The 14,746-nt window shown below is 41.6% G+C and overlaps 1 protein-coding gene across 3 annotated transcripts in view; it reads right to left on the bottom strand.

The window, feature by feature from the left end:
- ATR (ATR checkpoint kinase) overlaps nucleotides 1-13,666 on the bottom strand; it is a 137,221-nt gene extending 123,555 nt beyond the window's left edge. Inside the window, exon 1 of one of the 3 annotated variants that reach the window (XR_003546810.1) lies at nucleotides 13,443-13,666. Coding sequence is in view for 2 of the 3 variants with exons in the window: in XM_014593188.2 (XP_014448674.1) it covers nucleotides 13,443-13,501 (59 nt within the window). In the remaining variant the exon portion in view is untranslated. The remainder of the gene's footprint in view (nucleotides 1-13,442) is intronic. The other 2 variants (XM_014593188.2, XM_006162303.3) reach the window with 2 other exon arrangements.
- Nucleotides 13,667-14,746: the final 1,080 nt, after the last annotated feature.

Raw genomic sequence — 14,746 nt, 5'->3', positions numbered from 1 at the left:
CTCTGTCTTTCTGGTGAGCACACGCGCCCTATAGCAAAAACCTCTCAAAAAAAAAAAAAAAAAAGAATTACTTTATTTAACTTTATTTATTATTAATTTACTTTAATTTGACCAGAGAGGGACAGAGTGAGAGCAAGAGTGAGAGCAAGAGCGAGAGTGAGAAAGAGAGGGAAAGTAAGAAAGCAAGCTACCAGGTCTGGGACTTGAACCACAGTCTGCCATGTAGGAGTCCAGCGCCCTTAACTATCACACCACAGGCCGGCCCCTTTATTTCTTTTATTTTTTCTTAAAATATTTTTGCGGAAACCAGCAGTTAGTGTAATGGCTATGTCGCTGGACTCCCAAGTAGTCGACCACGGTTTGCGTCTCGGACCCGGTGGCTTAAATCTCACGCCGGGCACGTCTGCGTGCGTGCCCAAGATCCCGAGAGGAGAATGGAGGAGAAGGGATTGCAGCGTGACCATCCCCGCTGGGGGGTGATTTCTTGCTTTCTATCTCTATGTCTCTCTCTGTCTGTCTGGCGAGCGCACGTGCCCTATAGAGAAAACCTCTCCAAAAAACATATATATATATTTTTGCTATAGGGAGTATGCACTTGCCAGAGAGATGGAGAAAGAAACAGAAAGTGAGAAATCACCCCCTAGGGAGGTTTGGCCACGCCACAATCCCTTCTCCTCCATTCTCCTCTTGGAACCTCGGGCATGCACACACATGTGCCTACAGTGTTTCACACTGCCCTGTCTGGGACTTGAACCTCAGTCGGCCATGTGGGAGTCCAGCGCGCCATCCACTCTACCACCTGCTAGTAAACTACATCTGACAATTGGAAAAATTTGATCACAAACTAGATATCTGCTTTTTAAGAATATATTTATTTATGGGAACAACAGATGGCATAATGATTACATCGCTGGACTCCTGCAATTCAAATCCCAGACCCAGCAGCTTAAAACTCACGCAGGGTTTGGGGGTGTGGCAGCTGGCGTGGTGGTTAAGGACGCTGGGCTGCCACATGGCTGATCACAGTTTGAGTCCTGGACCTGGTGGCTTGCTTTCTCAATTTCCCCTCTCTCTCTCACTCTGTCCCTTTCTGGTCAAATTAAAATCAAGTTAAAAAAAAAAAACAAACCACACACCAGACACGTGTGCATGTGTGCCCCAAATCCCAAGAGGATAATGGAGGAGAAGGGATTGTGGAGTGGCCATCCCCCTGGGGGTGATTTCTCACTTTCTGCTTCTCTGTCTCTGTCTCTCTGGCTAGAGCATGTACTCTACAGCAAAAGTCTCTCTTAAAAATTGTTTAAATGTATATTTAACTTTATCATCATTATTATTTTCTTATTATTTTTACTTCTTTTTTATTGCTGTTTAATTTGCTACAGGGCACACCACTTGCTACAGGTCAGAGAGACAGAGATAGAGAAAAGGGGTAAAAGCAAGCTGCTAGGTCCGGGACTTAAACTGCAGTATGCCATGTGGAGTCCAGCCCCTTAATCATCATGCCACCTGCTGACCCCTACGGACTAGATATTTGATATTAACAAGAAATTATTTCTAAGTTAGTAATAGTATTGTGGTTATCTTTAAAAAGTCTTTATCCTTTAGTGATAAATACTAATATTTACAGATGAAATGATAACTGTCAGATGAAATGACCTGTCATTTACTTTAAAGTAATCTGTATTAAAAGGAAGAGGGCCGTCCATGAATTGATCATGGTTGGACGATGAGTACACAAGGAATTAATAAACTATTTCTCCTTTTTTGCAATGTTTGAGATTTTCTGTACTAAAAAGTTGTAAAACTGTTAAGAAAAAAGTGTATATATACATACATATAGTCATAGGACCAACAAGAAAAAATAATATTAAAGGAGTTATATTATGCAGAACTGTATCCTATAATCCTACAAAAATTCAACCTGAATTCCATGCAAACCACTGTAGAACAAAAACTAAGAATTTAGTAATCTATGCTCCACCTTATAGGATAAGGAATCACACAGTTACTCTTGCAGCCAGTAAATATTTATTGAGCATCTATTACACACCAGGCAACATACCTGCTACTGTTTATAAAGTGAAAGAAACAGCTGAGTTGCACAGACACTGAGCATCTATTACACACCAGGCAACATACCTGCTACTGTTTATAAAGTGAAAGAAACAGCTGAGTTGGAGAGACACGGTAAGTCCACCCAGCCCTCTATTCAGGATAGAATATAAAGCACATTAACCAAAACAGTTAACAAAGAAGAAAGCACAGAATAAGGAAGGGAAAAAAAGTTTCAGAAAAATTAACTTTTTTTTTTTTGGAGAGGTTTTTGCTACAGGGTGTGTGCGCTTGCTAGAAAGACAAAGAAAGAGAGACAGAAAGTGAGAAATCATCCCCAGGGGGATGGCCATGTCATAATCCCTTTTCCATCCTCCTCTCAGGATCTTAGGCACGCACACACGCATGCCTGGCATGAGTTTAAGCCATCGAGTCCGGGACTCAAACCACGATCGGCTACGTGGGGGTCCAGTGACATAGCCATTACGCTAATTGCTGGTCCCCAGAAAAATTAACTTTAAGGTCTCAAAGGAACAACTAAATGTCAAAAAGATACTTGGAATTAGTTCTATAACTCAAATAGCATCTATTCTAGAGATACAGATTGTCATCATTTAACACCTGTCAAAGTTAAACAAAATATCATTTCATTTAATACTTAACAAGCAATGAAATAGGGAGTATTAAACCTTTATTTTCACTTGAGGAGCCTGACACTCAAAGAGATTATATAACCTGCCTAAGGTCATACAGCTAGTAGTGGAAGCCTGGGATATGAATGCAGGACCCAGCAGCCTGAAAATGACACCAGGCGTGTCAGTGCATACCCAAAATTCTGAGAGGGGGATGTAGAGGAAGGGATTGTACTGCGGCCACCCCCCCCCCAACCCCAGGGTATGCTTTCTCACTTTCTCTCTTGCAAGTAAGTAATAAGGAAACCAACACAAGACCTATAAGTTAAAGATGCCAGGGGCCGGCATGTGGCATGGTAGTTAAGGACGCTGGCCTCCCACATGGCTGACTACAGTTCGAGGGACCTGATAGCTTGCTCTCTCTCCTCTCCAGTAAAATTAAAATAAACAAATAAATAAAGTTAAACAATTAATTTTTTTAAAGAAGTTAAAGATGCCATAAAGAACAGAGAAAAAGGGGGCCAGAGGACATAAAGAAAAACCATAGAGGTTTATTTCAGAAACCAAGGTGGTCAGAATTTCAGAGGAAAGAGTCAACAAAATCAAATAAAATTAGTTTGGCGAGGCCAGCCAGGAGACACAGTGATTACGGTGGCTGGATTCCACACAGCTTGAAAATCAAGGCAGGCATGCGCGTACACACGCACGCCCAAAATTACAAAAGATTGGAGTAGGGACTGCAGCGTGATCATGCTCTCTGGGGGACTGCCTTTCATGTTCCCTCTCCCTCTGTCAGACTGGGGAGCACATGTGTCCTACAGCAAAAATTAAGGGGAAAAAAAAAGGAAAAGTAAAAAAGTGTTCTTTGAAAAGTCCTTTAGATTTTATTGTGGTAAGATACAGAGTAACATAAAATCTATCATTTTTTTAAGAGTTATTTTATTTAACTTTATTTATTTTTACATTTTTGACCCGAGAGGGATAGAGCTAGAGTGAGATAGAGAAAGTGAGGAAACAAGCTACCAGGTCCGGGACTCGAACCATGGTCAGCCATGTGGGAGTCCAGTGCCCTTAACCACCACACCACCTGCTGGTCCCCAAATCTATCATTTCATAGTGTATAGTTCTGTGGCATTAAGTACACTTACATTGTTCTGCAACAATTACACCCTCCATCTCCAGAACTTTTTCATCTTTCCAAAGATCTAACTCTGTAACCATTCAACAATAACCTATCATTTCTCTCTCACCCTAGCCCCTTACAACCACAGTTCTGTTTCCATAAATTTGACTAATCTAGGCACCTTATATAAGTAGAATCTTAAAAACATTTGTCCTTTTACAACCAATTTTTTTGCCTAGCAACGTTCATCCATTCTGTAGCATAGTTTTTAGAATGTCTTTTTTTTTTTTTTTTGGCATAACAAGTTTATTTATTTTTAAAGAGAGATTATTTTTTTGCTATAGTGCACATGCAGTAAGAAGAGGGACAAAAAAAAAAAAAAGAAGAGAGAAAGCGAGAAATCAACCCCTGGGGGGACAGCTACACCACAATCTCTTTTCCTCCATTCTTCTGTTGGAATTTTGGGCATGCATGCACACGTGTCTGGCGATGAGTTTTAAGCCGCCGGGTCTGGTACTTGAACTGCGATTGACATGTGGGAGTCCAGTGATGTAACCATTATGCCATCTGATGGTCACCAAGTTTATTTTTTTAAAGACATATAGACGTTAAACAAAGTAAACACTTCATGAAATCTTAACTTCTGTCCTAGACATTTCATTAAGTTCCAGTCTCTAAACATTTTTAGTTCAACAGTCATCATCTTCATCAGAATCCATTACTTTTCTTCGGTTGCATTTCACTGTTTTCTTGTTGGCTTACTTTTTCAAGGATTTCTAATGGGATTAGTGATGTTGAGAATGTTTCATGTGTTTAATTGCCGTTTGTGTATGTAATGTATATTTAAGTCTTTTGTCCATTTTTAACTGGGTTATGTTTTGTTGGCTTCTGAGCTACAGTTCTTACTTGTCTAGATATTAACTCTTTATCAGGCATATGATTTGTAAATATTTTCTCTCATTCCACAGATTGCCTTTCACTGTTGATATTTTTCCTTTGACATTTTTCCTTTTGTAATGTGAATATAGTAATAGTATGGTCTTTGTATAACTTCATCATAAAATGAAGAGTTTTGGAGTTAATGGTAATTAAAGGAATATATGGGTCAAGAGGTTTTCATTTGGTTTTTCCCTTCTGATGGAAAGACTTGCGCAACTGATACCTGAGACTTGGTTCCCCATCCTAACAAGTGAAAATATAATCGTTGGACAGGAGAAGTACCTCTATCATCAATATAAGAAGAAAATATGGGTATAGATACTAAAGTTTTATGAAATTCAAAAGGTAAATAAGGGACCAGCATATGGTGTAATGGTTCCGTCGCTGGACTTCCGTGAGTGTCAACTGTGGTTCAAGTCCCAGACCCGGCAGCTTAAATTCACAGTGGGCACGTGTGTATGCATGCCCAAGATCCAGAGAGGAGAATGGAGAAGGGATTGTGGCACGGCCATATCCCCTAAGGGATGATTTCTCACTTTCTGTCTCTCTGTCTCTGTCTCCCTGGTGAGCACACACGTCCAATTGCAAAAAATCTCTCTTAACAAACAAACAAACAAAAAGACAAAAGACAAATAGAACAAGATAAAATCCTCTGCTCCAGGAAGCTCAGAGCAGTTTCTGGGAAAAGGGGAGAAATGCACAAAATCTTAATCAAGTGTCCAGTACACCTAACATAGGAAATGATTAACCCTAACTAAAGGATTAATGGAAGCCTGTGTGTGAATGATTAGCAAAGTCCTTCACTTCCACTGACAAAGCAGCTTAGGGTGTAGTAGGTAAGCTGGTTATTTATAAAGAATAAAATTATTTATTTCATATGTCACAATTTATAATGACTGTATAACACTATAAAACGTATATTTTCCCATTCATTATCTCAGTGCTAAAAGAAAAAAAAAAAAAGAGAGAGAGAGAGAGAGAGAGAACACTGTTTTCTTGATTACTGAACCATGATGTATCATCCTTATTAATTATGTAGAGGATTTTTAGAATTATCAGTTAGTAAATGCCATGAAGAAATTGATCCTGGTGCATAGTAAACAATCTAAAACATAAATAAATAAATAAAACATCTGTTGGGCAAGCCTGTGGCCTCGTGTTTGGGAAGGCTGGATCCCATATAACCAACCATGCAGTTAAGTCCTAAACCTGATGGCTTGGAAGGCACACCAAGCACTAGTGTGTGTGCATGCCAAAATCCCAAAAGGAGGGCAAGATAGAGGAAAGAGGATTACAGTGTGACTCTCATGAGTGGTGCTTTCTCACCTATTCCTCATTCCACTCACTCCCTCTCTTTCTCTCTCTGGTGATAGCATGAGCTCTCTGGAAAAACATTTTAAAACAGTCATTTTTAGGGGTCAACAGGTGGCGTATTAGTTAAGGCACTGGACTCACATATGGCTGACTGTGGTTTGAGTCCCAGACCTGGCAGCTTCAAACTCATACTGGGCGCTTGCGTGCACGTGCTCAAACCCTGTGAGGAAAATGAAGGAGAGGAGATTGCAGTGTGGCCATCTTCCCCAGAGGGTGACTTCTTGCTTTCTGTCTCTCTGTCTCTCCGGCAAGTACATGTGCCTTATAGCAAAATATCTCTCTCATAAAAAGTAATTTTTAAAAATAATTAATTAATTAACAATGTGTAAAATTAAAGAATGTTCATAAGAATCTTTCTGAATCTTGTGGGTCCTTAATTTTTTATTTTTTGGTAGTGTTTTTTTGCCTTAAGAAGCATGCATCCACTGGAGAGAGACAGAGACACTGAGAGGGAAACTGAGAAATCAACCCTTGGGGGGATGGCCATGTCACAATCCGGTCTCCATTCTCCTCCCAGGATCTTGGGCATTCACACACGTGTCCAGTATGAGTTTCAAGCCACTGTGTCCAGAACTCTAACTATAGTCAGCTACGTGGGAGGTCCAGCAACATAACTGCTACGTCACCTGCTGGCCTGATTCCTTAATTCTTAAAGCATAACCCTCTGAACCTGTGGCATATTTACTTATTCTCTGCCACTAGACACATTCCTACATGGGAGATTTTCCTTTATTTTTCTATGTATCCCCACAGCACCATTAGACCATACCTTCTACAGGGGAAAATTTTTATTTCTATTTGCATCTCCTATACTACCTATAGCTTGTTCAACAGAAAAACTACTAGGTTATTGACATTAATAAATGTTTGTAAGTAATATAAACTCTAGGTATAAAAAACCAAAGAATAGTTACATTTGTATATGAAAACAAAAAAGCTTACTGCTTTCTATTTATTTAAATATTATTTAGCCAGCACTGACCGATAAGAATGTAATACAATAATATATAATCCACATGTATAATTTAAGTTTTTCTAGTAGTCACATTAGGAAAATAAAGGAAATCAGGGAAAATTAATTTTAACAATATAACAAAAATATTATCCAAACATGAAATCAACACAAAGCATTAACTAAAATATTAATTTAAAACATGGAAGAATTAATAAGATAGTTCACATTATTTTTCCTGGTAGCAAGCCTTTGGAACTCACTATGCAACTAACTGACATCTACAGTACATTTCAAATTAGGCCAGCCACATGTGCAACACTCAATGGCTACATTTGTCTAATTGCTACTTAGGATAGGACTTTGCAGATTTAAATGAAACAAAAACCTCCAAGTTTGTAATTATAAGGTAACATGAATCCTTAGACAAAGTCAGGAGATGTTCTGATAAACCAAGTGTAATTTGGCAAGTGACATTTAAAAATGCGGACAAGTTCATGGGGAGATGAACCAGAATTGTTGGTAGTTTCCAACAAAGTTTAATTTTGTAAAAAGATTATCCACTCAATTATAATCTATGTAATTTTTAGAAATAACTTTTAGAAAAAGTTACCAACCATTAGATGTACTATCAGGATAAAATTCATCAAAGAGTGGGCATTTCTTATTATGCATCTCATATCTTTTTTAAAAATTATTTAATTCAATTTGTCATTATCATTATCAAACCATTATCATATCAAACCATGGTCAGCAATGTGGAAGTCTAGCACCTTACCACCACACCATCTGCTGGCCCTGCATCCCTTATCTTGGAACTCAGCTAAGAGGGTATACCTTTTCAAAGTATACTGTAAAAAAAAAATAATAATAAAAAGTATACTATAATATTTCAGTAGAAATTCAAGTGTCATACAAGTGTCAGCTTGGATACATTCAACAAAGATTTCAGTTATTCCAGTGGGGTGAGCATCAAATATCAGGACAACTAAGACAGAATGTACTTGCCCTAAAATAATTCAGCATTAAGGACAAGTGACAGGTGATTATAACACAGTATGGTTAATAACTAATCAAACCTAGAAAGACCACAAAAAGAGACATTCAGTCCTGAGAAGGCACTCACAATCAAGGCTTCCTAGAAGACGTGATACAAAGCTGAGTCCCCTAAGAGGTAAAGAAATTAAAATAAGAGAAAGAGAGTGGGCATTCCAAGCAGAGGACTCATCATATGCAAAGGCTCAGGAAAGAGAACATGAACTGTTCTAGAAACTATAAGAGGCTTTATCTGGCTAAAGAAAGGGGACAGAGTAATCAGAGATGAAGCTGAAGAGGGAAGATAAGGTCAAACTCAAAGGACTGGATAAGAATGTTGGATTTTGCACTGAAAGCAATGAATAGGCACTGAATGATTTTAAATAGAGGAGTGATTAAACATAAACTCAATTATGCTATTTTCCTGTTTAAAACGTTCTAGTGGGGGGCTAGCAAGTGGCGTGGTGAAGGCACTGGGAGTCCCACATGGCTGACCACGGTTTAAGTCCCAGATCTGGTGGTTTGCTTTCTCACTTCCCTGTCTTTCTCTGATACTCTGATACACATGCCCTGTATCAAATTATAAAAGTTAAATTTACTAATTTTTATTTATATTTATTTTTAAAATTATTTATTGTATTTGTTATTATTTTTGACCAAAGAGAGACAGAGAGGGAGAAAGGGAAAGTGAGAAAGCAAGTCACCAGATCCAGGACTTGAACCACAGTCACCCATGTGGGAGTCCAGTTCCTTAACCACCATGCCGTCTGCTGGTTCTTACATTTATTATTTTGTAAATAAAATAATTAAAAATAAAAACAATTTAAAAAACATTCTAACAGGCTGGCTTGTAACCTAGTGGTTAAGGGAGCCAGATCCCACACAGATGAAAGCAGTTTGAATCCCAGCTCCAGCAACTTGAAGAAAACAATACATGTGTATGTGCATGCCCCAAATCCAGACGTGATGGAGACATGGAGAAGGGATTGTGGTGTGACCAAAGTCCATTGAAGAGTGTTCTCCCCCACCCCCCAACTATACATGTGAATATATGTGTCATCTAGCAATTAAAAGATAATTAAAAAGTAGGCTCCTTCCCATTTAGAGGCCTTTGTGCTTCCTATTTCATGTCAAATACTTCTTCCTCAGCTTCATTAGTTTCATTGGCTGGCTTCTTCTCCATCCAGATCTATTTAGCTACTGTTGCTGCAGCTTAGATCCTCATCCCCATCCTACTAAGCATTTAATATTTTACTTACTTATTTAAATTGTTAGAGGGTGTGTGCACTTGCCAGAGGAGAGCAGGGAAGAAAGTACATCCCTAATAAGGTAGGATCCTGCTGCAATCCCCTTTCCTGTATTTCTTCATTGTGTCAAAATTTTGGGCAGACATGCACATACACCTGGGGAGTTTCTCAAGCAGCCAGAGGGTGAGACTCCAATGTGGTTGGCCATGTGGAATCTGGCTCCCTTCACCACTAGGCTATACAGATCCAGCACCCAATTTAATAGTTTAATAGCAAGTATCACTCTGAAAATATGAATTGTGATCACAAAGCAATTTTAAATAGGAAGATGGAACCAGCCAGCGTTTAGATAGAAGGAGCAGCAAACAGAATGTCTTTGGTGTCATGGAGAAATAGTTAATGTCACTGGAGTAGAGTAAGCAAGAACAGAAGAGAAGGTAATGAGGTCAGAGGCAGGCTGAGACCAGATCATATAGGAACTTAGAGACCTTGGTAACTACTTTAGATCTTTTTTTTTTCATCCCCCCGCGTTTTTAAAGAGATTTTAGCTATAGGGCACATGTGCTTACCAGAGACACAGAGAGACAGAAAGCAAGAAATCAGCCCTGAGGGCAGATGGCCTTGCTACAAACTCTTCTCCATGCTCCTCTCTGGATTTTGGGCATGTACATGAGCCAGGTGTGAGTTTAACCCCCCGGGTCCCGGACTCAAACTGTGGTCAACTATGTGGGAGTCCAGCGACATAGCCATTACGCCAGCTGCTGGTCCCAGATCTTTTAAAAAAAAAAATTATTTAATTTTATTTATTACTATTATTTTTTAATTTGACCCAAGAGAGACAGAGACAAAAAGAGGAGGAAAGTGTGAAAGCAAGCTACCAGGTCTGCCACTTTAACTGTGGTTGGCTATGGTGGAGTTCAGTGCCTTAACCACTACACCACTTGCCAGCTCTAGTAGCTTAGATCTTAAATCAAGTGTGTTGGGATTTTCAACAGAAAAATGGTATATAATTTAGAGTATGACTAACAGTTGTAAAATCACTTTGACTGATGAGTCAAACTTACCTACTATAAGTCGATAAAAGTGGAAATAGATCAACTGAAAGGTTGCTGTACTATTCCAGCATAGAAATGATGGCAGCAGTGAAAATGGTGAGAATTGTCAGATTCTTGATTTTTTTAAAGTTATAGTCGACAAGGCTAGCTTATGGATTATTACAGGATAAAGGAAAGAGTCAAGGAAGTTCCTAGGCTTTTGGCTGGTATATTTATAACAACCTAGAAAAGGAGAGGCCAGCAGGTGGCTTAAACTCATGCTGGGCGCCCGCACACACGCGCGCGCGCGCGTGTGTGTGTGTGTATGCCCAAGATCCCAAGGAGAATGGAGGAGAAGGGATTGTGGCGTGACCATCCCCCCTGGGGGGTGATTTCTCACTTTCTGTCTCTATGTCTCTCTCTGTCTGTCTGGCGAGCGCACGCGCCCTATAGTGAAAACCTCTCCAAAAAAGAAAAAAAATTAAAGAAAAATAAAAAGAGCTGGGTCTCAATAACACAGTAGTGTAGTTGGACCTATAAGAGAAAGGTCCTGGGTTTGCCTCCTGGGACTTCTGTGAACATTGTGTGCGTGTTGATAACCTAGGTTAAGTGGGGCCAGGGTAGATCATAGCATGGGGACCCAAATGGAGATGTCTCTTTGTCTCTCTCATGGACAAAATAACTATATAAGGAGCTGGCAAGTGGCATGATGGTTAAGGGGCTGGACTCCCACATGGCTGACCGTGGTTCTGATCCTGGACCTGGTGGCTTGCTTTCTCATTTCCCCTGCCTCTCTTTCTCTCTCTCTGATCAAATTATAACTAAAATAATAAGGATGAATAAAATTAAATTTTAAAAAATCCTTTTTTTTTTTGGAGAAGTTTTTGCTATAGGGCACGTGCACTCGCCAGAAAGACAGAGACAGAGAGACAGAAAAAATTCTTTCTTTTTTTAAGATTTTTTGTATACAGAACATGCACTCCCCAGAGAGACAGAGACAATGAGATAGAAAGTAAGAAATCACCCCCCAGAGGGGATGGCCACGTCACAATCCCTTCTCCTCTCGGGATCTTTGGCATGCACACACGCACACCCGGCATGAGTTTTTAAGCTTCTGGTCTGGAACCAGAACCACAGTCGACTACAAGGAAGTTCAGTGACATAACCATTATGCCATCTGCTGGTCCCCCCTAAAAATAATAATAATTCTTTAAAAAAAATAAATTTTAAAAAAAGTTTGGCAAGTTCAGAAACATGGATATTTTACATTAGCTATGTTGTGTCTTAACGACATATTAAGATACCTAGTGAAGGGACCAGCAGATGGCGTAGTGATTATGTTGCTGGACTACCACATGGCTTACCATGGTTCAAGTCCCAGACTTGGCAACCAGAAACTCATGTGCCAGGTGCATGTGTGTGCATGCCCAAAATCCTAAGAGGAGAATGGAGGAGAAGGGATACCGGTGTGGCCATCCCCCCAGAGCATAATTTCTCACTTTCTGTCTTTCTGTCTCTCTCTGGTGAGTCCATGCACCCTATATCAACAATCTCTTTAAAAAAAAAAAAAAGTACTTAGTGAAACTACCTACATATAGTTGTGTACATATAATTCCACAGGAGAAACGGTTTGGCGAAATAGAGTCAACGAATTGCAGAAGGCAGTTAAAGAGATCAGACGGATATCCCAGAAAGATGAGGCATCATAACAAGACTTGTGGCCAAAAAGAGGTAAGAAAAGTATTAACCAACTAATTCTTCATTAAAAGTGGGTAAAGTATACTCTTTCACAATGAACCTGAAAGATGAGATCTGCACTTTAACTTCCAAAAATGACCATTCTTATTCATCTTTTTTTATAAATAGGACCAACAGATGCAGGTGGTAGTTGGAGGTGCTGGACTCCCACAGGGCATTCGAGTCCCAGACCTGACAGCTTGCTTTTTCTGTTTCCCCTCTCTCTCTGGTGATTGCACATGCCCTATAGCAAAATTAAATAATGATAAAAACAACAAATGAAATAAATGTTCCAAGAAAAGAAAGGCAGAAGTTACTTTACAAAATGTTTTCACTATAGGGCGTGTGCGCTCGCCAGACAGAGACAGAAAGCAAGAAAGCGAGAAATCACCCCGCAGGGGGGATGGCCACACCGCAATCCCTTCTCCTCCATTCTCCTCTCGGGATCTTGGGCACGTGTGAGTTTAAGCCACCGAGTCCGGGGACGCGAACCGCGGTCGACTACATGGGAGTCCAGTGACATAGCCATTACGCTAACTGCTGGTCCCACCACTCCCCCATTTCCAGATAAGATACTGATTGACCTGATTTTTCTTCTTGGGGTCTACAGAAAACTAACATTTACAAATGAAATCATGTTAACTTCAAATTTCGGCAACACCCTGTGCACGTTTGGGTTGTGTGAACTCTGACCAATCTCCTGGATTTCTAAAATAACGGATCGGAGACGGGACCATCAAATACGAAGAGGTCACATCTTCGGCATGAACTAAGATTTCGTTTTGAAGAACGAACCTAACCTTGGCTTTTCCAAGCAACTGATCTCCACTGCAGAAAATCAGCAGCAGTGATTTTTCTCCCAAGGGCAGTTTTGGAGCACACCGTAAAAAAATCAATTCCTCTACGGATGATTATAAATAGAAACTAGAGAAACTGATGAGTGGAACCCTTCATCTAAAGAAAGACTTTCGGGAAGTAAATGCGTGTAGACAAGTGACTAGAAAGTGGCCCAAACGATCCTTTTCCTCCACCTACGGAAAGCGAACCCCGGTCGGGGGCGACATCTCGGACGCCGCTCAGGCCAAGTGGCAGACACTGCCCTCCCCTCCAACCCGCTTCCCGCAGGGCTGTGGTGACGCCCGCGTCCTGTTAACGACCGCTCTAAGGTAGAAGCGAGCACTCGGCGGGGCATCTCCACAGGCTGCGGGCCGGGGTCGAAGGGCTCCGAGGCGGGCCCCGCGGCGCGGGGGACAGCACGAGACTCCAGTCGGGGGCGGCGGAGGCCGGGGGACCGACAACGGTGGGGCGAGGCCCTACCTGCCCAGCTCCCGCAGGGCGGGGATCATGGAAGCCAGCTCCAGGCCATGCTCCCCCATGCTGAGGCCGCGCTGCCCTCACATCCACGCCGTCGCGGGCTCCCGGCGTCTCCACAGCTACCTCTGGTGGGAAAGCGCGGCGTCCGACGGAGCCTCGTGGGGCCCAAAACTCCTCCCGGAAGCGCCGCGGGGCCGGTGCACCCGGCCACGCCCCGTTCGGACGCGCGGGAAAACGAAGGCCAGAAGGGGGCGTGGCGCGCCCCGGGCGGGGTCCGCGTCGGGTTCGGACTTTGCTCCCGGGGCCGCGCGGTCTTGCTTTTCCGTGACTGGGCCGTGCCACTCTCCGCCTGGGAAGCTCCGCGAAGCAAGACCCCGGATCTGGGGAGGAAAGAGCCCTGGCAGCGCTCAGCCCAGCGCCGTGGCTGCGTTAACGCGAGAACTGAGACAATGCGGCGAGAGCTCAAGACCCAGCTCTCCCGGGGTGCAGTGCCTTCCCATCCTCAGTGCTCGCGATTTTCCCACCTCCTTACACTTGCCGAGAGATACAGAGCCAAAGAAGGGCTGCCCCCTGCCCCTCCTATTTCAGCTTTTTTTTTTTCAACTTGAAGTTACTCTTAGGTTTCCTTCAGGATCCTGCCAACTTTAATGTTTAAAAATGGGGTCAGACTGCACTTTATCTGCCTTACCAGATCAGCAGCAGGACTGTGTATGACAGTGTCACCATTAGGGGCGTCCACAACCTGTGATGTATTCTTATTTGAAAAATAGCTACCACCAGCGGCTGTTAACATATCAGAATTGAGTATTTAATCAGCCAAAGCCGTGCAGTGTGTGTACATTTGTTCTTTGGCACAGGAGAATAATTACTGATACAGTATCCAAAAAAATTGTAAAACAGTGGAGTGGCAGCGGATATTGTCCTGCCTTGACCTTGAACACCCCTCTCTCAGTGTCCCTTTTTCTTCGCATTTGCTGGACATCCGAGAGTTTATTACAGAATAACACACATTCACTGACATTCTTTTTTTTTTTTTCATCTCATCCTGCTTTATTTTTCTTCATGGCACTCTGTGCAATTACACAATGACAAAGGCCATGATTGGCTCCCCTTCAAAAACCTCACCTTCAAAACCATACTCTGATTGGCCACTTCCCATAGCAAATCGGTGAGCTTAGAATCCCTCAGATTTGCATATCCGGCACCTCATGATTGGTCCACAAAAACAACCAATCATAACCCACCTTTTACAATCCTTCATTTAACCAATCACTGCCCACCAGCATATATATAACCACAATCCACAT

This window comes from Tupaia chinensis, unplaced genomic scaffold (assembly GCF_000334495.1).
Source record: "Tupaia chinensis unplaced genomic scaffold, TupChi_1.0 Scaffold139833_1, whole genome shotgun sequence".
Taxonomy (NCBI): Eukaryota; Metazoa; Chordata; class Mammalia; order Scandentia; family Tupaiidae; genus Tupaia; species Tupaia belangeri.
This window is presented reverse-complemented; position numbering and strand designations above follow the sequence as displayed.